The 25,637-nt window shown below is 37.9% G+C and overlaps 1 protein-coding gene across 5 annotated transcripts in view; it reads left to right on the top strand.

Moving 5' to 3' along the window:
• LOC136881119 (serine/arginine-rich splicing factor 7) overlaps window positions 1–14,308 on the top strand; it is a 70,178-nt gene extending 55,870 nt beyond the window's left edge. For 2 of the 5 annotated variants that reach the window (XM_067153767.2, XM_067153766.2), the window contains exon 6: window positions 13,969–14,308. In XM_067153767.2, coding sequence (XP_067009868.1) covers window positions 13,969–14,065 — 97 coding nt within the window. In that variant the 3' untranslated portion in view covers window positions 14,066–14,308. The remainder of the gene's footprint in view (window positions 1–13,968) is intronic. The other 3 variants (XR_010860985.2, XR_010860986.1, XM_067153765.2) reach the window with 3 other exon arrangements.
• The last annotated feature ends 11,329 nt before the right edge of the window (window positions 14,309–25,637 follow it).

Here is a 25,637-nt window from a genome sequence, read left to right as displayed (position 1 = left end):
CATCTTCTGCAACAGCCAATTTTGGTGCAGTTGAGTGTACCTACAGTAAAGTCTGCTTCAGTTTGGAATACCGCTTGCAAGCCAGCGATCGTGCATCATTTTTCAGTAACTCTATCAGTGTTGTCTCCATCTGCTGCTCTGAGACAGTTAGTTCATCTAACTGGCACACTGCTTTTCCATGTCTTGTAACTGCCAGTTGTTCATTGTTATCCTAGTCTGTCTCCTCTATTTTCAGTATCTTATGATGAACAGGATGCAGTGATTTTCTCATCAATAATTATTGTGCTTTAAACCTCCATTGTCTGCTTCCAACCAACTTTCAGTATCATTGTCATCAAGATCTGAGCTGTCAGTTTTTTTAAATATCCGTAAATTCTTGAGGTTGGACTTTGTTGCAGTCTTATTCTTTGACAGTACTATTGTATGCCCCAATAAAAGCAATAACTCTGCCTGTAATTCTTGCACAAAGCGGGGTTTGTTTTGTAAGTTATAGCTCTTTCTCTGATTTATCATGCAGGTAGGCTTAACCTTTGTATCTATATTATTATTATTATTATTATTATTATTATTATTATTCCTCTAAATCAGTCCGGTTTATCCAGGGATCAGAGTTAAGAGGGTTGATTTAAGGTTCTACTGGCATTCATATTTATTATAGCTGGTGCGTTATTGGACATTTACTCATTCGGGACAAACAACACTTAACACTTTAAGCTTCCAAGCCTTGCCTTGAATCTCCTCATGTCCAAGCACCCACATTTGCTTGACTAAGTTGTATCCTGTCAGTTTCATGAATACATCTCACCATTCAAATACAGTAGCAGTTAAGATTGAACCTTCAGGCATTCGCAACTCATATGAGCTGCATAACTGTCAGCAGGTATCAGAATGCTCTTACTATGATTGTCCCTTTTGACGCTGTCCCACATACTTGACAAAATGGCTAAGATCTAAGCTTGAAAAACAGTAGTTGATTAATCTCATATTTACTGTTCCATATTGACACTAATACCATATAATAAAATCAAAAGGAAATGATTCTGGTCCCACTTTTCACAATACTAATCAGATTCTTAATTTTTTTAAATTACTATTAACATTTACAAATTGCACATATTTTTGGTTCATGTTTTGTCCTTAATATAGGACTTGATACATGATTAAGGAAAATGTGTAAAACATCGGATATTACACACAAAGTTCATACTATTTTTTGTTCATTAAAACAAATTAATTTTAAGTGGAGCAAAAGCTTTAAACAAATTATCACATGACATAGGTACAGAATATATTTTATTTTGTTTGATCTTAAATGGTTAATGAAGTTTTGGGAAGAGAAGAAATTATCAAGTGTTAAAAAATGAACTTATTTTTTTATGTAATTATTTTTTGAAGATTTTATTGTATAAGGTTGATTTTGGTGCTCCAATGTGGGCGTAAACTGTATAAATAAAAGAAATTTTAAAAATGATCGTTAGAAAATAGTCTTCTTATAGATAAAATTGTCCCATAATTTTTGAATATATAAATGAAACAGTGCACATTAATTGCACTGTCGACTTATTTATTTAATCGTATGGTGATTATAACACAAATTCTTAAGTCCAGGTCCAAGTTTTTCTCCCACGGTACAGCACTTTCTGAAAGATGAAACAGGTTGCTGGGCCTTCCGGAGTAGGCATGAAGAGGGCAGCGCAGGATGACATGGTCCATGGTCTGCTCCTCTTCACTGCATTCACACATTGGAGAATCCACCCATCCCCACTTATGGCATAAGAAATTGCAGCGTCCATGCCCAGTTCTCAGTCTGTTGAGGCGACACCATAGTTTTCTTGGGAAGTCGAATCCCTTCATTTTCCAAGTTGGATTTAGGTCATGAGCATTAGTTCCAGATGTTGAATTTGATCACTCATCCCACCAGCTGTGGTTTAGATTAAAATTATCCCTCAAGAGTCGGATGGAAGTCGTCGTGGCGATGGGTAACAAAATTTCTGGTGAACTGGTAATGAGAGAGAAGACCAGATCATCTTTGCTTCTCTCGGCAGAGCTTTCTGTCTCCTCAGGTGGGATGGTGGGATATGACTAAGTACGGGTAACCAGTGGCGAGGTGTGGACTTTACAGTACCAGTTATGCAGCGCATGGTATCATTCAGTTCAGTACCCACTTTATGCACATGTGCACTTTCCAACCATACCGGAGCACAGTATTCTGCTGCAGAGTAGACAAGACTGATATCCGTTAATCGTAAGCAGTCAGCCAAGGCTTCCCAGGAACTGCCACAAAGCTTGTGCAGGATGTTATTCCTTGTAGCGATTTTGTGAGAGAGCTTGGTGAGATGTTCTTTGTAGATCAGATTTTTGTCCAGGGTGATTCCTAGATACAGTATTTCTGGAACGGATTGTACTTTAGTTTTTCACCAAGGAATAAAATGGATGGCTCGTAGTGTGCAAGTCAGTTGCTGAGATGGAAGCATGAAATCTCGGTCTTAGAAGCACTTGGGATCAATCGCCAAGACTTAAAGGATGTTGCCATTTTGTCCAAGTCTGCTGAAAGAATGCCTTCTCCATCCACAACATTTCTGCTTTTAGCTACCAGTGCAATGTTGTCTGCATAAATGAATTTTGTAGCTGTGGTTGATGGATGTTGAGGTTGAAGAGAACTGGTGCCAATACTGATCCCTGTGGCAGACTGTTATTTAATTTTCTTTTGCAGCTTTTAGAATCACCTGGGAATACTACAAACACACTCACAGAGCATGTTGGAAATTAGGTTTGCAATTTCCAAGCAGGGAATTACTTCTAGCACTTTAGGAATTAGTCCATGTCGCCAGACAGTAGTATGATATGCACTTGTCAGGTCAATAAAGACAGCTGTTGATTTTAATTTATTTTGGAAGCCTGCCTGGATGTGAGTGGTAAGAGCCAAAACTTGATGAGTACAGCTACAATTTCTTCTGAAACCAGCTTTTTCTGGAGGGATTACAGCTTCAATGAATGGTGCTATCCTAGTGAGGAGGACTCGTTCCAAGAATTAATAAATGCAACTAAGAAGTGCCATATTTCGAAGGAATTCGTTGTAGATATTATCTGGGCCAGCAACCTTTCTGGTTTTCAGCATTTTGATAGCAGCTTCAACTTCCTGAATAGAGAATGGCCTAGACAATTCCTCATTCTTCTTTGGTCCACGTTTGAGCTTGGTGAGCTTACATTTCACAGTTTTCGTATGGCATTTATCTTTCTTGGTTCGGGTGACTTCAACCATTCTATTAGCAGTGGCATCTGGGCTCAAGTTAGTGCACTGCTTTTTAGAATAATGTTTTCCAGCAAGTCAATTTAAAACTCTCCAAGGTTTTCTGCTCGATTTCGCTAAGTCCATGTCTTTCACTGTTGCTTCCCACTTTTCTCTCCTATTCTTGTCTAATGACCGTAAGAGCTGTGAACCTACTTCATGGCTGCCTGTTGTTTGATATTCTTCATACAGAGCCTCACTTTCTGGGTTCCAGCCAGCCACACAATATTTTCTGAAACCTCTCAGAATGTTCGATTTGGCAGCTGAAATGACTAAGCTGACGAAGTAATCATAGTTCCTGGCAGTTGGTTCTAGATTTATATCAGACAGCTTCTGATCAAGATCTTTAGAGAATTTATCCCAGTTTGCACGATTAAAATTCCACCTGGGTAAAGGTAGTGTGGTCCCCAGGGGTATCTTCATACCTGCTTCCAAACACACTGGTCGATGCTGGCTATTTGGGAAACTCGACAATATTGTACATGTAATACTGAGAGATTGATCAAAGCAATCCTTGGACACAAATGTTAGATCGGGGTTGTAGTCTCTTCTCCAGCGAGCAGAATGGAAAGTGCCCTTGTCTTTTGCATCAAAACCTAGGTGCAGATTGGATATTTCGGCCCACTGAGTTAATGCCTCACCATCGTCATCAACTGTGTCATATCGCCAGCTTGTATGATGGCTGTTAAAATCTCCAGTGTAATTGCAGGGATGGCTGAAGGTTGGCAAATTGCTAGGGGGCTTAAACGCGTTAACAACTGTTAGGTTATTAACCTGTATTACTATAGAGAAAATGAGATCCTTGACACTTGACTCAATAACTTGAACTCCTGTAAGACTGAATTTGGCATGGGCAGCAATCCCATACTGCTGATGGTGGATAGCATCAACTAGGGTATAGCCCAATATTCATTCTCTTCTGTTAAAGTCCTGTTCATCTGTGGTGTGAGTCTCCTGAATGTTGACGATATCAGTGTTGAGGTTGTTCAGCTGTTTTCTAAGATATTCACACTTAACTTAAGCCTTCAATATTTCGTTGGAAAATACGTGCTGAAGGTCCAGTGTGTATTGTTGAGTGGTTCTGAAAAGAACAGTTATTGCCAAAAGTTTGAGACATTGTGTCATTCAATGGTATCACCTTATGTCGCGTAGCACCACCCGGGGGATCGTGCAGGGCAATCAATAGGTAAAATCCTGCGGACGTGAGCAACGTTATTATGCTAAAATATTTGGTCCAAATTTCAAATATAGAGATAATAACCACCGACATGGAACAACGGTATACCTAATTTCAGTCTCAATGAAATATCGGAACAAACCAATGTACTCTTCAAGGCATTATTTTATATTTTTAAGAAACAAAAGAAAAAATCCAAATTGCATCAGGTCTCATACAATTTCCCCACAGGCGGCACCTGTTCTGTCTTTCCCGCTCCTCCGTCCACATGCGATACAGACAGCTGATTTGTTTTTGGCAGTCTTGCTTGCAGCTTTGTTACAGTGTACATAAGGCCAGGTTAATAGTAAACAGATTCACATGACAACATGGAGTGAGATTTTCATTTAGTTGACCGCTAGGTTTTGATTGCATAATCTCATGGAGGGGGGGCTTGTTACTCTTCTCTTTTTATGAGTACTACTAGCAGTGGCGGCCGGCGGACTTCTAGGTCCAGGAGGGGGGCACAGTACTTTTCTTGCACCTCTTTCTTGACAACTTTGATAGAAAAGAGAAGAGCAAATTGAGATCTTAACGATGCCCTTATCAGCTGTTTTTGCCATTTGGATATAAAATGATGATTACATTTAAAGAATACCATCACAGAGGATCTGATGTGAAAAGCACGTAAATACAGAGTTTCAAGCTTTTATTGCCAAAGTAAGCTGGAGGTAAGTAAGTCCCCTGGAATAGCTCAGAGCTATGATGGCTCGAATGTGATGAGCGGGCAACACGCAGGTGTACAGGCTAGAATGAAGCCTGTACAAAAATGCGCAATTGGTGCAACCCAAAACAAGCAAGTGAAATAACTTTTTTAAATAGTAATTTAGAAGAATTTTCCACATTTTTCTCCAATTCTTCGAAACGGACAGCCGTACCAGATGAGATCGTTTAGAAACGTGTCCCGAAAAATTCCGCATCTAGATGGAATTTTAGGGCAGGATGTGTAAAATCTAGTTTTGTATAAAAAATTGAACTGAGTAAAGATTTTGCAAGACTATAATGGTTGTTCTGGTTGTCTCAGAAAAACCTAGTCACATGTCAACTGATTTGAGTTTAAAAGCTTAATCTGTACAGTTTTAGATAGTCCCAGAAAAACACAACTGTTAGCTTTTTTTCAATGTGCCCCTTTAGAGTCTAGCTCGACCATTAAATTACCCAGCCCACTAAAAATTCCAGGATTATCGGGTGAACTGGTTTCGTTACGCCCTCGGAGTGCGAAGTCAAATTTTCCATAAAACAATCGCTTTACTGAGTATGTAACAGTTTATCAATACGTCCTCATTGAACTGTTTAATTTTTAATCTATACACACTAAAAGATCTGACACATGTCTACCTGTATAGATATTTCATAGATTTGGGACATAAAAGATTCTCATATTTGAATTCTTAACATCGTTGTATTATCTATGTTCCGGACATCCCCCCACCTCCAGTCATTCAACTCACTAGCTAGTCAGTCTCCTGTTTGAACTCATAGTGCCCACAGACCCGCTAGACCTCTGCATCTTAAGTAAGTTTTCTTTTTTCTCACAGACAAATTAAAAGGTTCATTTTAACCTGGCAGGCTTGATCTACATATTAACAGATTTACTTTCCATTAAGATATTGTAATGATAGCAGACGGTCACACCACTAAACTGAGGGACTAGGAAAGACCATAATAATGCCACATTTGAATACAATGGATGAACAGTCATCCATCTATATTTTATTAAATCATATACAGATGTTTCATAAATTTGGGACAAAAATGAAAGATTCTCATATTTGAATTTTTAACATTGTTGTATTGTCATTTTGTCCACAATCTGTCGGCACATAGTTCATTATAAATAAGGTCTTTGATACATGTGATTTTACTAACAAGCTGAAGAAGAGAATTTTGTTGTTTTCTTGAAACATGTACTTGTGTTTGAATATAAGTGTGTATATCAGTAAATGATAGTTCAAATAATAATATATTCTGAATCGTATTGACTAGACAGAACCTGGACATAATTAACTGTTAAGAAGCATTGCAAACTCAATGCTATTGTTTATATGCTTTCCACTATATATTTTTTTTAACTCATTCAAGTGTTTTAGGTCCATAACACCAGTTAATGTCCACGCGAGATCACAAGAATTCATAGCCAAACCCATGTAGCAAAAGAACACATTTCTTATCTTGCATCCACTCAACCAGTCTGCTTGCTTGTACAATGGGCGATTGCAAGGATGCTGAACCTGTGTAATATTTAAGTCAGGTTTTCGATATTTTAGGCTTTCCAGTTCTAATCTGCTACCAAAAGAAAGACATCCGCTCTTGAAAATAGCGCCCACAGATTTAATTTTCAAAAGCAGGAATAATTAATCACCCTAAGATGTAAACATGGTTAGGATAACGTAGAAAGTTAAAACACGGAAAGACATTTAAATTTAAGACTTCAGCACCGTGAGCACAACTCGCCAATTTCAACTCTAGAGCACAGCATTATTATTATTATTATTATTATTATTATTATTATTATTATTATTATTATTATTATTATTATTATCATCATCATCATAATCAAGCCCAGATAAAGAAATCACAAGGATATCACTGGTACCACAAGTGGTTTCAAATCACAATCGCAAAGGTAAATTAACACACACTACTTTCAAAGCTTAATAGTGTACAGAATCACCACGGAGCACGAACATAAAGAAATATTATGACCAAAGAACACAATTATGGACCAGTACCACAGCACCCATTCAAGTCTTCTGCACAAAAACTCTCTCACTACTGCCAACTCTCATGAAATGCAGGATGTAAGCCAGAGGCCCATGTTATTTCACCTTTGCAATTTGAATCCATATTCCTGGTTTCAAATGTTACATTTCATTATGAATTATTATTTAAAGTTGTTATAAGCAGCCATTGATGGCGCATGTTCATAGAGAGGTTTGTAAAGATGCCTTTACTCCTCCAGATTCTGCCAAGCTTAAAGCATCTTCCCACACCCTTCATCGCTCCGAAACCATCCACTGGCATGCTTCCCCCTTACGTCTCTCTCCCCTCACCTTCCCTATACCCTGGAACGGAGTTTCGAGAGTCCATGCCATATCTTCAACCTGAAAACAATTACCAGAGAATTGCGTACTGAAAGTCACGTAAGTTTGATATTGCCTAACAGTTTTCCTTATTGATGAGAATTTATGGTTTTACGATGAAGTGTAATTTTCGTGGCATTATTAGAGTCCAGGCTTTTACCTCAAATATTGAGAGAAAATAATAAACCCTATTCATTCTCTAGGGAGAACGTTGTCTGGGAGTCCTTACATGGCAGAAGTTTTCTGGTGAAACTTAACATAAGAGCACAAAAGATAATCTCCATCCAGTGATTCATAACGTTTTTTAGTGGACACCGCAATTAATGTACATTCATATAATCAATAATTTATTGGGACAATTTAGTCTAAGAAGACTATTGTATGTAGACAGTTTTGTAGTAATCATTTTAGTGTAAAGAATAAATATCACATTTCCTTGTGTATTAGACCCTCCTGGCTTTTTGGGACAAAATTAAAAAAATAAAGCTTTCATATAAGGTCCCCCACTGCGTAATTTATCAAAAGAGAACAACAATTGCCCTTCGAAGTGGATACAGGCCATACTGCAGCTCCGATGAGATCACACAAATTAGTGAATAGTTTCATCCATCCAACTCACATGATGTAAACACTCATCAAAGTCATGCGGTATGTCTGTGTTTCATAGTTAAGAATTGTCTGCTTCCCTAGCATACTGCAGCTCCAATGACGTCGCACAAATAGGTGCACAGTTTGATTCCAGATACTGCCAGAGATTTTAAAATGGCAGGAATGTTGGTATGTGGTAAAATCATAAATGCAGTTCACCTCCATTGGGGCATGCTTAAAAGGAAATGCACCACCTCAGGATGAGAACACAAGTTTACTTTAGTTAATAATCACTGTCATTGGTGTTAATATAGCAGGCGAGATCATTAACAAAGTGATTATCATGTAACTCAGGCCAGTATAGGTATTTTTTTTGGAGAAGTAGGTGTAAAGCATGATTAAAACAATCATAATGACTGTTGTACTCGTCAACGTACTTATCAAAAAATATGTAAAAATAGTTTTACACTAACTACTTTTACGGTTTTTTGAGACGCCAAAAAAATCATACCACGCATTAATAAAAACCTGGAGACGAGCTTACGAAATTAAACATTATGATAATAAAATGCACTGCCTCTACACATTTACTATCCATAAATTTGGCAGGCCTTCCTGTTTTTTTGTCTTGGAATTTCTGGCACTGTCCAGCATCTTGGATATAGCATACCTGACCTAAACAGTGTGGTCTCTCTATCTCAATTACAGCTGTTTAGGTAAATCCTGATGTGATAAATGTAGACAACAGGAATGAAATACACTTAAAAATAAAGGTTTCCACAACCGCAGTTATCCAAAGAATGTTTCCAGTCACTCCGTATTATGTTCAGAAGTACAGCTTGTAATATTTGCTAGCAGTCAGCTGGTGAGTTGGCATGCTTTCTGCAGTACGGCTTTATTCAGAAGGGGTGGATTCTGCTACACATACACCAATTGGGGAAATACAGAAACCGTTTGCAAATAGATTCTCACTGTTTGGATTCTGTAATCGAGAACAATACTATTTTTTAACGCGTCGAAAAAAACGGGATCTCGAATGCTCTCGATGGCAGTGAAGATAACATCTTTTAGGATGGCAACAGTGCCAGTATCAGGGAAGTTGGTGGCACAAGATGGCCATAACTCGAATGATAACAGTGCTTAGGTTTACTGTGTGATAGGACTACTGTTCAATTGACAGACACAAATGACTGGCCATTAAGTTCTTTTGTATTTTGATTGCATAATCGATAAAATTGTTTGTACAAACTTTTTCCCATTTCTCTACGGTGTAGAGTATGAAGTGAGAAAAATATTTGTAGAGAGTTTTTACGACCGGATGCCCTTCCTGATGTCAACCCCATCAGAGAAGTTAATGAGATGAAACGAATGACGTGATATAAGAGTGTACTTAAGCCTAAAAGTTGTGTGTTCTTTTTTTTTAAATATATATATAAATACTGCCTTCCAATGAAGTTAGCCCTTTTTTGTTTTAATTTTATAAATACTGCCTTCCAATAAAGTTAGCCTGTAAGACTTGTAATGCAATCAAAAATATGTTTAAAGAATAGTGTAGAATACATGCTGTACAGTTTATATCCAGAAGTCACTGCACAAAATGGGAGGCTAACGCATATCGGATCCTCCCCTTGCTTTTTGCAGCAGTGAAAGTGCAGGCGGGGGGGAGGGGGTTCTAATACGCGAGTAAACACAGTATTTTTAAGAAGTGTGTAATGTCTGATGCTTTAAACATTTTTTTCTTAATTATGAATCATTTATTTTGTCATTGTATATTGAATGAAGAAATCCTATGTTAAATATGAAATGTGTACCAAAAATATGTCCAGTTTTAAAATGTTAATGCTGTAGTAATAATAAACTGAAGATTTTCAGAATCTGATTAGTATTGAATAAGGTGGAACCAGAATTATTTCTGTTCGAGGTTATTATATTGAAAAGGAGAGCATACTGACAAAGTCTATAAGACAATCTTGTACCTCAGCCTTCAACAACATTGGTCCTTTATTTTAAAAATCTTTTTCCTTGCACTCATTGGCAATTTGGGTAAGATGGTATTTTTTTTGTGAATGTTTCATTTTACCAGTTCTCGTGCTACGCACGTGATCCAACACTTTGTCCCAAGTAAATATCAGATCACTTAACACATTCCCTGTGGCAGTGAATTTTGATGACTTAATTTTATGTTGTATTGGCACACCAGTGACCTGATGATGCCTTTAGTTATCGGTTCAGATCACCAGTGACCTAACGAATTTTACTTTGGTTAGTCCCTACTATGAAATCCAAAACAATGCTGGAGCACTTGTGTGCGTTATTGTTGTGGAGACATTCCGGTGTATTTACCTCTGTGACAGTTTCTGATTCAACAAGTGTGTGGCCCAGAAGTGACCCCGGAAGTAAATGTTAGTTTCTCGTTCATTGATCTGGTTTTATGGGAATATGATAGGCGTATGTTAAGTATTTTCATATTATGCTTAGTAAAAAAATATCACAAAAGACAAGGCTGTACGTAGGGTCATCATCAGATACTGAAGAATAATCAGTCACTGGCATCACTTTTTTCAAATAATGAGCAATTTGTCTGGGATCAAGTGCCGTCCTAAACCTTTCTTTTCTGTGCCACCGGTGTTAGAATGTTGCACCGACAGATAAGAGTAACATTTTTCGGGACACATGGTGACCCAAACCGCGGAGAACGTGTTAAGATTGGCTAAAATAGGCACATTAGTCTGACAATAGTGTGTCATATTATTTTATATATACAATAATCCTTGTACTTTATTCCATTGGTATATCTTTATTCTATAGTGGATTCTATGCTCTGTGCCAGCCTGAGTAGTTTATACGGAAAGGTATTGACCTTCTGATTTAAGGGCTGCAGGTTCAGTTCTGTTTGTGTCCTGCGGGTTTCTCAAATACAGGGTCTCTCATATAAACTAAGATAGTCGAAGCAGCATTTTCTGTCTCCGATCTGTAAGCTGTGGTGTGGGAGCCGAGCGCATAGTTCTTGACCTTGCATACAGCCTGTATGTGTTCAGCCTGGCAAGCATCAGTCGCCAGTCTGAATCTCAGCTGACAACACGGTGAGATAATTGTCATTGCAACACTGTATTTTTGTATGTAAAAGTTCTGGTTTCATCTTACTGGTCGTGTGAACAGTCATAACGCTTGCTATTCGTGTGCCGAAAATCCTGATGGTGTTTATGAAGTCTCTCATTATTATAGGAAGATTGGTGTTTGGTGTGCTGTTAGTGCAAGACGTATAATTGGGCCTCTTTTTTTTTTTTTGAGATAACAGTAACGGCAGGGAGGTACCAAGATGACATTTTGACGCCGTTCTTCCGTCATTTAACTGAAGAAAAATCGCATGGGTGGTTTCAACAAGATTCAGCCCCTGCTCATACAGCAGAAGATTCCCTTTTTATAATCTCAGAAGTGTTTGCAGACAGAGTGATCAGTGTTGGTCTGTTTCCCCCTCATTCTCCAGATGTATGATTCTTACTTGTGGGATAAACTAAAAGAAAATGTATATCAGACAAATCCTCACATATTGGAGGAACTGAAATAAAACATTATGAATGAAATCAAAAACATTACATTGGCAGAACACAATCGCATCGGCCAAAATGTGGTTACCAAATACAGTGCCTGTCTAACCCAGGAGGGATGACACTTCCAGTATCTTTTATAAGGCAAGATTTCATATAAGATTGTAAAACAGGGCGGCCGCGTGCAACATAAGTTCGGCTGAGGCAGCTGCTGTAGCACAAAGTACAAACACCGTGCGCTCGGTCTTAGTTTATATGAGAGACCCTGTATGCCAGCTTTATATGGGCACGTTAAAAAACTCCTATGGGACCAAATTCTAGCTCCTCAGCATGTCCAAAAAAAATCATAAAACTAGTTAGAATATGTTCAGAATTTTTGTTCTTGGGACTTGCATGTCATAGCGCAGTAATATTGCTACATCGTTCACTGGCCTTCACCGGCTATTGTCAGACAATTCCTTGTACCTAGTACCACAACTGCAATGTTTGTAGCAGGCATAGGTATAACTGAGTTTTAATGGAGTTGGTCTTTTGTGCGCCTTTTTTTATTAGCTCTTTGCATTGGTGGTTTGTTCAGTTTACTCTGTTAGGCACCAGGAGTTAAGTATGTAAAGATCTGGCCATACAGAAAGAAAACGGTCTCCTGTGGCAGGAGGCTGCTGGGGGAGACTGGCTGCCATCTGATAACACCAGATCTAGCAGTCTCCTGTTAACCCTTTCAAGGTCAGTTTTTCTAAACGCTCGCACACCCCACAATTTAGGTTTTTACAGGCACATAAATAAATCTCTCTATAAATAGCAAAACACGCTCGTTGGACATTATATTCACAAAAATGGATAAAATACAGATGAATGAAATGAAAAACAACAATATAACACATGATATTCTTCAAAACATGGGGCTGGGCACAAACCAATTTTCTTCTAAGCTAAGTTTCTTTACATGACCCATTAGTATACTTATTGATAAAAATAAATACATTTCTTCAACAGTAACATCAGTCCATTTTGATGCTCGGGATGTGGGAGAAATGACCTAATTATTCTCTACGCATTGTGCGTGATACAAGTTCATTTCTATGACTATTTTTTCCAATATAGTATGCAAAAAAATTATTTGGAAAATGTCTTAGTTCTGGAGAGTTTCAGTCAAAGATAGATCCTGGATTCTGACTAGATCAGACTTATAGCCAAAATCAGCAGGTAAAAATTTATTATTACCCGTTTCTTTTTCCCAGATCCGGTGATCAGTTAATACATTTCATTTCTGCCTCTTCGCGGTAGCTGGTTGTAATTCTTCGTCATTGTCAGTCATTGTCACTTACACCTTCATCAATAACAGTTGAAACTTCAGGTACAATATCGTCAACACTTTCTAAATGACTTTCACACAAATCTGAAACCTCACTTTCATCATTCATTAATATTTCAAACACTTTTTCATCACCTTTCAAAACTTCCGCATGCCTGCGAGCAGCCATGTTTATCAGATCGCATTGACTCGCAAGTATGGTAGACATTCACATGAAAAATTAAAGTGAACAGTGCTCCCAAAGTGAATACATACTAGCGCAAGCTTCTGTAATATAGCCAATAGATGGTAAATACGACAAATTCTTCAATCATTGCTGAAAGTCAGAGAGAAGCAAAGATATGATGCTCGGAAATTCGACATGCAATATATTGCACCGTAACTGCTGGGGCACTTCCCGCGAGACGCAATATATTGTGCCGTGACCCGGAAAGGGTTAAGAATCCACATCATCTACTGAAATCCTACAGTTGTTTCCATCTGCTTGCGATGTGTCTTATTTTTCATCTGTTTACTCACAATATCCAGTTCCATGTGGAAAAACAACTTCTGCTGATAGCATGGAGTAGTAAAAGAAAACTACTTTTTCTCTCACACTTTTTCAATCAGTTTATCAGGTACGTTTTTCCATACTTCCGTTCTGTTCGTTCGGTAAATCTGTCTCTAAACACAAACTGCTCGCTGCCTGCCACAATCTAGACAGGCCAGCCGCAGCCGCATTAACATACCTTTTGTCAGACATGGATGTTACAGTATTAAGGAATATAATTCAAAATGTGCCTTCCTACAGTCACAGGAGACCACTTCGTATGTGACCAGATCTTAAAGCATGTTAGTAATATAGCATTCTTGTTTCCAAAATAATATATTTTAGTCACAGAAATGAATATCAAACATAACTGCTCATGCTATTACTTTTAACCTGTCTGTAGGTCACCACCTTCAAGGAGAAGGACAACCAATAGGAGTAATAGTTACAGAACTGGCAGCGGCAGCAGATCATCTTCTAGGAGGACCAGGCGCTACTGAAGTTTGGGAGAAGAGACAAATGTGCAGAGATGATATATTAAGAGACACCATGTTCTTGGTAACACAAGTTCTGAAATTTTTCAGAAGAAAAGGTTTTAATTCACTGTTCTACTTTATGTGTGCAAACATCAACATGGTGATAATTTGTAGTTTTAGTATATGTATGTTTGTATGTGTGCAGAAAAAGAAATGTTACCTAATAAAAGTAATTTGCTGATTGTTGCGAAAGTTTCAAAAAAAATTGATAAATATTTGTTTTCTTTCATTTTCATGATACCTTGTCAGAACAACCGTACTGGAAATAGTATTTATTTAGCTATTAGGTGTTTTTAGGTTTTGTTTGGTAGTGAGAAAGGTAAGGAGATTGGGAAATACAATGGTAATTTTCCATCATATTCTGAAGTATGTAAGTGAGCGTACCTCTCCCTGTCATTGGCTTGTCGTGACATACTCGCTTCCTTGCTCTATGTGCCACTTAACTTTCTCTTTTTTAAAAAAAATCTCTTCCCTCCAGTAAAAAAACACCTATACTCCGCAAGGCTTTACTTCTAATTTGACGTTTCGTAAAACAAATGAGCATCGCCTTACCTCTGTTGCCAGCGCACTACTGCCATGAGAACAGCTGATGCAATACGACCTCAGTAAACAGCCCTCGTAAAATGTAATACCATACTCTGAAAAGCTAATGAATCGGCATTGAAAACAAATTCACAAAAACTACACTTACTAAAAACATCCGACACTAAAAAGAGAATACATTACTAAAAATAAGGGAATGCGGATATAACACATCACTCACCGCTAATGGCTGGCACAGGAAGAAGATAATGGCCTACAAAGGGAACACTCCACTGATTTCAGTCACATTCTTGTCACTTGTCTTTCCCGAACTATACCGAGACTGACTAAATACACATGAACAAGTACACTAACCAACACATGGACGTAAATAAAACTACAACTATTTTTCTACACTGAACTATTAAACCTGTATTGTACTAAATAAACTACTTTACTGTGCTATACTAGAGAGATAAAGACTAGTATGAAAAGCACTAAGGTACTGAAGAAAATGCAAAATATCGCGAACCGTACTGAATACCATACGTGCTGAGCGAGATAGGTTAACCCCGTGGTGAATGTACATAGTAGTGTTGGCAACCAAGTATCGAGATTGCACTCTGCCGATATGATTTACTTGACTTAATTCCTGTTGTTCCTCGTGGAATATAGAGCATCAACAAAGCATCTCCATCTTATCCTGTTGACAGCCAGCCTCTTTACCTCACTCCAGGTCTTGCCTTCTTCTATCACTTCCATGTGAATAGATCTTCGCCATGTTTGCTTGAGTCTCCCTCTCATCCTTTTACCCTGCGGGCTCCAGTCTAGTGCCTCTCTCTCAATTGCTTTGTTCCCCTTCCTCGGTGTATGCCCGATCCATCTCCATTTCCGCTGCTTCATCTGTATGGCCATCTCATTTTCTGCCGTCCTACTCCAGAGTTCATGGTTGGAGATTACTTCCGGCCAGTAGATATTAGGAATTCTGAAACTTGGATGTAATTACTCCAGTCACTTTCCAAGTCTCGGACCCATATAATAGAACAGACTTGACATTACTTCGGAAGATGCGGAGTTTGGTCCTGATAGATATTCTCTTGTTCTTCCACACCGGATAGAGCCGAACGAAGGCACCATTTGCTTTTCTAATGCTCTGGGAGACGTCTTGTGCAGCTCCCCCATCTTTGGCAACTAAACTGTCCAAGCAAGTGATGCTATCCACATCCTCAATAGATTCACCATTGAAGAAAAATGGGTCAGATTTTTTTATGTTAATCCTTAGGGCCTTGGTCTTCTTTGAGTTGATCATTAGTCCCACCTCCCTTCCCCTACCAAATCTTCAAGCTTTGCTTGCATTTCCCCATGTGCCTCACACAGGAGACACAAATCGTCAGTAAATTCCAGATCTTCAAGCCGACTAATCCCCATTGGATACCACGTTTCACATTTCTAGTCACGTTCCACATTACCGCCTCAATCACAACCAAGAACATAGTTGACGACAGGATACACCCTTGAGAAACTCATGAACGTACAGATAGGCTCAGAAATATGGTCCACATGAATGACTACTGTACATGTGTAATCACAGTAAGTTTCCTGAATGAGATCGACAATTTGTGCTGGCACTCCAACACTTCTTCTTCTTCCTTCCACATGGCTTCTCTGTTAATCGAGTCAAAGGCTTTCTCAAAGTCAGTGAACACTTGTAGGGGCAAGATGACCATTAGCCATAGTCTAGAATTATCCTCAAGGTGTTTATTTTGTCGATATATGAGCGATTCGGATGAAACCCTGCCTGTTCTCGTCGGAGCCTTAAATTGACATATTCTTTAATTCTGTTTCTCTGCCGATACAAGTCTATATTAATGGCAGCTTGGAATTGGTTGGATGTCTATGTTAAGGCGCATAACCACCAGACAGAGCCAAAACCAGCCAAAACATCAATTTACATAGAAGTAAAGCAGTGCGGAGTATAGTATCTGGTTAATATTCAAAAAATACTGTAAAACATTGCCGGAACAATCTCCATAGCAACTCTTTTTGCAGTCTATAGAGCTATTTACTGTCTCTTAGACTTTAAACTTTCACATGACTCCCACTGACTTTTTTCTTTTCCCCCTCTGTATTGGTAAAAGATAAACAAAAGATTCCCCATGAGCTATTTTTGTGTAAGAGAGATACATCTGCTTTAGGCCCCCTTCTGAAGCACTCCCTCCTGATTAAATCCTTTGGACAACTTACAGCTAAGACCCTACTCAACCATATTCTAAACCGAAATTCCAAGTTTCAATCAATTTCGCCTATCCATTTTCTCATGATTCTGTAATAGGCAGACAAATATTAAACTGAACTTGATATAGATCATTACAATGACACTGGTATTCTTGTCAAAATCCAATATACCGAGCTTGATAGCTACAGTTGCATAAGTGCGGCCAGTTTTCGGAAGATAGCGGGTTCAAACCCCACTGTCGGCAGCCCTGAGGATGGGGGTTGTTTTCCATTTTCACACCAGGAAAATGCTGGGGTGTACCTTAAGGCCATGTCAGCTTCCTTCCTACTCCAAGCCCCTTCCTCTCCCATTGTCGCCATAAGACCTATCTGTGTCGGTGCAACGTAAAGCAACTTGTAACATGCAATATTGCCAACTTGGAATGTTACGGTTGTAAGCAGTGCTATCAAATGAAAAACAGTAGTTTCTAAATTTTCACAAACTGTTCTTTCGTTGTTTGATGTTTATTAACACCTAACCTTGCAAACGTGGAAATATTGTTAACTGGCGATGGTGGTGGTTTTTGTCGCGATTGTATTAAGGGTGATATAGACTAAGCAACGAAAATCTAAATTCATGAACATCTCTGTTATCGTAGCGGATATGGTGAAACTGTATAGGATGTAAATGATTGGAAATTATATTGTATATAATTTTTGTTTTGTAGTACTTATTGATAGGATGACTAATAACATAGATTTTTGGGAATTCTAATTTCATTCACTGTTAATAAAATTATTTATAACCTAAAATGTAACACCTTATGGTGTTCTAACAGTGGCAAGTTCCAGAGCTGGGATGACCTGGTCACAGAGAACACTGCTTTCCATTTTCATTAAGTGTGCACAATGCTCATTCCTATCAGCACCGCAGAACAGGAATCGAATAGCTGGAATACTATGATGAACCAGTGTGTCACGTATCAGTAGTTGTTAGAACAATGTCTGAACCAGAGGAATGGCATGCTAAAAAAAAATATCTAACTCCTCAGTTTAACTTCCTGCCAATATTCAGGCAAGCTATTCTACATGGAATGTAGCAGTAATCCATCTATAGGAGGTGAGTGGCAGCAGAAGAGAATGAAGCATATTGCTACAAACAATAGTCAATATAATTATTGATCAATTTTATGGGCTTTCAATATTTTGGTCTTAACATTTAGTTTTCTTCTGACTCTGTGATATTAGGGCATGCAATGTAAAGCAAGTCCTCCTTCCTCCTTTTATGACGCCCTCTTCTCTTACTCTTCAAGTGATTGTTCCTTTAAGGTTTTTTTTCTCATTTTGATAAGCTTCACAGTTTTCCTTGTTGATGTGGGCTGATGACCACGTAGTTTTTTTACCTTAAGACAATTGCTTCAGAAACCACCACCATGGCCACTTGACACCAATCAACAATATTTTCATGTTAGCAATGCTAGGCATTGATATGGACTTAGCACCAAAAGCCTAAATTCATGAATTCTGTTATCATAGTCGGTACGGTAAAACTGTGTAAGGCCTAAACGATTGGAAATTGTATTTTCTATAACTTTTATGTAGTATGGATAGGACCAATAATAACATACCATATTTACTTGTGTATTAGACGCCCCAACGTAATTCATCGGAGTAGACCGATTCCGCTCTTCGAAGCCGGTACAGACCTTGCGTCCATATGCCCCATACAATGAAAACTCGCATTTAAGACATGCGGTACATCTGTGTTTCGTAGTTAAGAAATGTCTGCCTCCATAGCGTAGGCCTACTACAGCTCTGATGACGTCGCACAAATAAGTGAATAGTTTTGTGTCCGACCCGCGCAATGCAAGTACGCATGAGTCGTGTATGTGTTTTGTAGTTAAGAACGTCCACCAGCATAATGGTTAGCGCAATTAGCTACAGTTTTCAGGAGCCTGAGTTCGATTCCTGGTACCATATTGCCAGAAATTTATGAATGGCAGGAAGGTTGATATGCGGTAAATATGGTACATTCAACTCCCCTCTACTGGGGGCCTGTCTCAAAAGAGCTGCATCACTTCAGGATGAGGAAATGAGTTTACTTCAGATATATTCATGGTGGTTGCTACTAATGTAGCATTGCAAGTGACTAATCTCATGTTTTAATCCGTATTGAAATCTGTTGATATACAATAATAAAGTTTTATTTTGAATCCACCTGTTCAATGCATTATATAATGTATTGCATTATATAATGTATTGAACAGGTGGATTCAAAATAAAACTTTATTATTGTATACTAATGTAGCAGGTGACATCATTTAATATTTCGTAACTTGGGCCAACAAAGGCTTTTTTGGAGAGAAGTAGGTTTAAAACTTGAATTCAATCATAAGGATAGTTTTACTCACCAACGTACGTAACATATAATAGTAATAATATTGATTTTATGTCCCCACTAACTTTTAAAGATTTTCGGAGATGCCAAACAAAACATACTATGCATTAATTAAAAAATGGAGGCGACGATCGTTCGAAATTAAACATTATGATAATAAAACGCATTATTGCCATGCCTGTAGATATCCATAAATGCGGCAAACTTTCCTGTTACTTATTTTTATTCTTTCTTTATTCTAACCTAAACAATGCGGTCTCGCTTATCTCATTTACAGCTGTTTAGATAAATTCTGATGTGATAAATGTAAAGAACAAGCGTGAAATATACTTAAAAATAAGGATCTGGCTTTCAACAACCGCAGTTATCCAAAGAATGCTTTAAGCCACTATGTATTACATTCGGAAGTACCATTCGTAACATACAATAGTTATTAGCTGGTGGTTTGGCAAGCTTTCTACAGCATGGCTTTATTCAGGAGTGGCTTCTGCTACTCATCCACCAACTTGGAGAATATCAAAGACCATCTCTAGAAATCATTTGGGAATAGATTCTCACTGTCTGGATTCTAGTCTGGAATGAAACTGTTTTTAAAAGTTTCAAAAAGACGGGACCTCAAATGCGTGGTTGACGAGATTGCAGTGAAGAAGACGTAATTTGGATTGACAGCATGCCGGTAGCAGGGAAATTGGCGGCACAAGACTATAATTGAAATGAAAGAAGTGATCAGGTTTACTATGTGGTAGGCCTACTGCTCAACGGACAGAGACAAATGACTCGCCATTAAGTTCTTTTGTATCAGTACTGCATAATATGATAATACGATACCCTTATCCCTTTTCTTTACGGATCGAGTATGAAGTGAGACTGATCTTCTTAGCGAGTTTTTACGACAGTATGCCCTTTCTGAAGTCAACTTCATCAGAGGAATTAATGCGATGAAATGTATGACGTGATCGCCGGTCTCCACTGATTAACATTTAACAACAACATGTTAAATGTTAAAAGTATTAAATGTTAACTGGCGACATCAACATGTTAAGTGTTAAATACTGTTTCATTTAACATTGTGTCCACACTTAATAAACATGTTAAACTTTACTTCCTTTGTTTATATACAGGTAATTCATCACATCAATTTGTTCTAATACATTAGGTGGTGTCTAGTATTTTCAAACGCCAGGCTGAGTGGCTCAGACGGTTGAGGCGCTGGCCTTCTGACCCCAACTTGGCAGGTTCGATCTTGGCTCAGTCCGGCGGTATTTGAAGGTGCTCAAATACGTCAGCCTCGTGTCGGTAGATTTACCGGCACGTAAAAGAACTCCTGCGGGACTAAATTCCGGCACCTCGGCGTCTCCGAAAACCGTAAAAGAGTAGTTAGTGGGATGTAAAACAAATAACATTATTATTATTATTAGTATTTTCAAACAAGGACAATGGACTCAGATGAAGAGGATTTGGCCTTTGTTATTGTCACTGGTGCTTCTTGTTATGATTTAGAAATGCAATTTTATTAGGCACATTTCCTCCCCTCATCCTGCTCATTGCTTCAAAAGCAGACCACTTTGAAGTATAAACTTCGTGTGCTTCCGACTTTTCTGAACTTTTTGCATTTCTCGACTGTACTGGGAGCGGAGGGATGCTAGGTTTTTTTTTTTAATACACCCGCATTAACAATTACAGATAATTTTGAGTTCCTGGAAACTGTCTGCTTTCTTCGCTTTATCTCTGTATTCCTTTGATGAGACATCCCACAAGCAAGGCCTTTCTGTTATATCATTAAGTCCAGAGTAATCTCCTTGCTGCACTCCATTTCTGACTAAATTTTAGTATAGTGCAGAGAGAACGACACACTAGCGCGTACTGTGTTTGTAGCTTATAACAAAGAGAATGAGTGTTGCGGAGTGTTGTAACTATAATCCTATTTCACGAGAAGCACGTTGTTTAGGCTAAATGTTGGCATGGAAACAGCATGGAAGTTGCCGAAGCTGTGCCAACATCTCACGAACAACGAATTAACTTGACATGTTTTCCACTTGGAGCGGAAAGCACGCCAACATGTTAAAATTGTTAATCTCAACACTGAGTTAACATGCTAAGTCAGTTGGAAGACACAATCACAATACAGTATACATGTCAATTGTAACATGTTAAATTTAACATGTTGCTGTTTTAAATGTTAATCAGTAGAGACCGGCCTTTATATGTAGGCCTAAAAATTGTATTCACCATTTGTCTTTTTTACATTTAGAAATACTACTTTCCAACGAAAATAGCTAGTATAACTCAAGTAAATTCGTAGGTTTGTTAAAGAATAGTGCAGAATGTTTACATGTATAATTTATGGCTCTTTAGAGCCTAGAAGTCTTGTGTTCACTGCACAGAATTTTAAGTTATCACATATTGGAACCCCCTCACTTTTTTTGGCAGTAAAAATGAAAAAGAAAAAAGGTGGTCTAATACACGAGTAAATATGAGAATTAAATTGTAGACCTTCTCCTCGACTACCAGTTCCTCCCAGCATGAATAAAATTGTTTATAACCTACCCTGTGTGCCTTATTTTCAGACTTTACACACAGATTTTTATTCACTTATGTTCATCCATTTTGTCGTGGCTGGCATTGATATAGACTAAGCAATGAAGGTCTAAATTCATGAATATCTCGGTTTTCTTAGCTGGGACAGTAAAACTGTGTAGGACATAAATGATCGGAAATTGCATTCTTCTTCGTCTTCTTTTATGGCCACATAGGATCACTTTAGTCAGTCCGTCGTTCAGGTCTCTTTGAAGGGATTGTTCGGGCTTTGCGGTCCTCCCAGTACTTCTTCAGACGCTCTGATCTTCGTGCCCTTTCCTCATTGAAAATGTGCGTGTTGTTGGTTTGTTTTGTGTAAGGGTAAAGCGGAGGTTTGTATTCTTGAGTTTTGTATTCAATTTTATCTTATTTGTGGTGTCTTCTGTTGTAAGGCCTATTTCCTTCAGATCCTCTCTTCTCTGATCCATTTACATCCTGTTGTGGTATTTTTTGAGACGAGATTGTGTTGTACTAGTTGTTTCAGAAGTCTCGAATCCTGCATCCTCATGATGTGTCCAAAGAATCCCAGTCTCCTCTTACGCATAGTATCTGTAATGGGTTCTAGCTCTTTGTACACGATTTTGTTAGGTATTAACCGCCACTGTCCATCTTTCTGGTATTTTTTGTTGATGCAGGTTCTTCCAATCCTCCTTTCAATTTTCTGAAGTCTGTCAGTCTTTGATTGTTTATTCAGGTAAAAGAGTGTTTCTGCTGCATATGTAGCTTCCGGTTTTATAACTGTGTTGTAGTGTTTTATTTTTGTATTTATTGATAGACATTTCTTTTTGTAGATATCCCATGTTAATTCTTGTGCTTTAGCTAATTTATTTGTTCTTACTTGGATTGAGATTTTTTCATTTAAGTTATGTGTTATTACTTCTCCACGATATTTAAACTGAGTTACTATTTTGATTTTATTACTATTTATGGTGACTTCTTTTAGCTGTGTTGGTTTTTGGGGCATAATTTCTGTTTTTTCATTTGATATTTTGAGGCCAATTTTATTTGCAATGTTTTGAAGTTCTGATATCTGGGTTTTTGCTTCTTTTATGTCCACTGCTAGTAATGCTAAATCGTCAGCAAAACCCAGGCAATTTGTTTTGATTTTTCGGCCAATCTTTATTTTGGGGGGACATTTTCTAAACCATTCCCTCATTACCATTTCTAGAACACAGTTAAATAATAGTGGTGAGAGCCCATCTCCCTGCCGTAGTCCAGTTTTAATTTCAAATGTCTCTGATGTTTCACCCCTAAACTTCACTTTTGATTTGGTATTGGTGAGAGTCAATTTTATCATGTTTATTAATTTGGGGTGTAGTCCAAGGTGTCTTAAAATTTTAAACAGAGATTCTCTATGGATGCAATCATAAGCTTTCTTGAAATCTACAAATGTTATCACCATATCTCTGTTTCTTCTCCTGTTATAGTCCATTATCAACTCAAGACTCATGATCTGATCAGGACAGCTCCTCCAGGGTCTGAAACCACCTTGATATTCTCCTAGTTCTTTCTCAAGTTGTAAACTTATCCTATTAAGGATGATTATTGAAAATATTTTGTATGTTATGTCTAGGAGCGAGATTCCCCTGTAGTTATTAGGGTCGGTTTTGTCCCCTTTTTTGTGCAGTGGATGAATGAGGGCTGTTGTCCAGTGTTCTGGTAGTTCTTCTTTAATCCAGATAGAGACAAGTTGTTGATGGAGGGCAACTTTTGCTGATGTTCCTGCATATTTCCAGATTTCCGCAAAGGTCTGATCTTCTCCTGGTGCTTTGTAGTTTTTTAATTTATTCAGAGCTTGGTAGACTTCCTTTATTGAGGGGGGATTGATGTTCTCTGGTGATGTTTTTATCGGGGTGTTGGTGTCCAAATGAAGGAGTTCTGTAGGTTCCTCACAATTTAAAAGCTTGTTGAAATGTTTAGCCAGAATTTCTGCATTGTCTTTATTGTTATGGGCCAGCTTACCATATTCATCCTTCATCAGTAGGGTCGGGGGTTCATATTTTTGGAGCTGCTTTCTGAAGGTTTGATTGAGTTTGATTGAGTTTTACTGAACTGTTCTTCAATTAACTGCAGGGTGTCCTTATGATGTTGTCTTTTTATTCTTCTTAAGACTTGGGTAGTTTCTTTTCTCTGTTTTACTAGCTTTTGATAGGATATTTCTGTCTTTTGGGACTGATGTAATAGCCATGCCTGATGTCTTTTCTCTACTGTTTCATCACATTCACTGTTCCACCATTGGTGTTTTTTACGTGGTTTAATTGGAGCCAGGTCTTCTGCAATTTGTTTAAGGTTGTGTACTAAGTCTTCAAGTTTATCTGTGATTTTTATTTTTTCAGTTGCTTTCTGGTAATTTTTGTTGTTGATTAGCTTGGTAGGATCCATTTTTCTTTTAGTTTTAAGGGCTTGCTTTTGTTGTCTCCTCTGGGGAGTGAGTTTAATTTTAATTTTAACTACGTAGTGATCTGAACCTGTGTCTATTCCTCGGAGGACTTTAACGTTATAGATCTCTTTGTGGTGGTATTTGTCCATGCACACGTGATCCAGTTGCCATTTTCCTTTAGTGTAGTCAGGGTGTTTCCATGTTTTGAGTTTTTGAGGTTTCCTCTTAAAACATGTAGATTTTGAGATGAAATTATGGTTTCTACACAGGTCAACTAGTCTCTCGCCATTTTTATTTGTTTTCTTGTGTGCTGGCCATTTTCCGATGATGTCACAGTATTCTATATAACTTTTGTTACGTGCTATTTGTTGATAGGACAGTTAATAACATAGATTTTTGAGAATTAAATTTTAGGTATTCCCCTAAACTACCATTTCACTCAGTATGAATAAATTTATTTATAGCCTGAAGTGTAGCACCTTATTGCCCGACTTTATATGCCTATTTTCATTCAATTCTTTTCAGCTGTTTGCTCGTGATGTGCATACATACATTCCAAGATCTCTGGAAAATTAAAAATTTCATTTCTCGTTTACTGGACATGACCAATACAAAAAATAACATTCCCTTTTTTTATTTGAGCAAATTACAGACAAAGCTCTTAAATATATAGATGATAAGAAGAGAGGAGTGCAGCAAGAAAATACTTTTATCATTACTGCTGATCATCATAGTAATGGACCAGTTCATAAATTTGTCAAGGAAATGGAAAATCAGCCAAACACCTTGATATTTGCTGATGATGTGTCATGAGGAGAAACAGAAGAACAAATTCAAACATCTGTTTGGAGGTAACCAAATTAGGATCAGCTTCCCAGAAGTAGGGTGACCAGACGTCATCTTTTATCCGGACATGTCCTCCATTTTAGACCATTGTTTGAGGTACGGGTGGATTATTTAAAAAAAAGTCTCTTTTGAATCTGCTCATTTTGGGCTAATCTGTTTAAATACTTCGTTTCCACAAGTATACTTAATTACGTGACGGTATCATTGATATCGTATTGATGTACAGAAATGTGATTAATGGATATACAATACATGTAATAATGCATGTTCTTTATTGTGATTATGGTTGCTATTTACCCCCCTCTGGATGCTTCTTTATACCCCATCAGAACACTGCTATGTTCACGTGTGACATCTGACAACGTGACAAGCGACAACGGGAGATAACCGGGATTTGAAGGAAGCCTGTTTTAGATTGATGGCGTGGAAAGTTATATTGATTATTGTGATGTTAAAAAAAATTTATTCTGTATTTGACCTTCAAACTGATGATGTAAAATCTTTTGATCAGTTCTGCAGTTTCAAGCAATTCCTGAATGAGAGTAGTAACGATCCTGAATATAACAACTTACTTTGTAATCAGAAATGGGCAACGTTGA

This window comes from Anabrus simplex, chromosome 9 (genome assembly GCF_040414725.1).
Source record: "Anabrus simplex isolate iqAnaSimp1 chromosome 9, ASM4041472v1, whole genome shotgun sequence".
NCBI classification, from domain to species: Eukaryota; Metazoa; Arthropoda; class Insecta; order Orthoptera; family Tettigoniidae; genus Anabrus; species Anabrus simplex.
The sequence above is the reverse complement of the archived record's forward strand: the minus strand, read 5'-3'. Positions and strand labels throughout refer to the sequence as shown.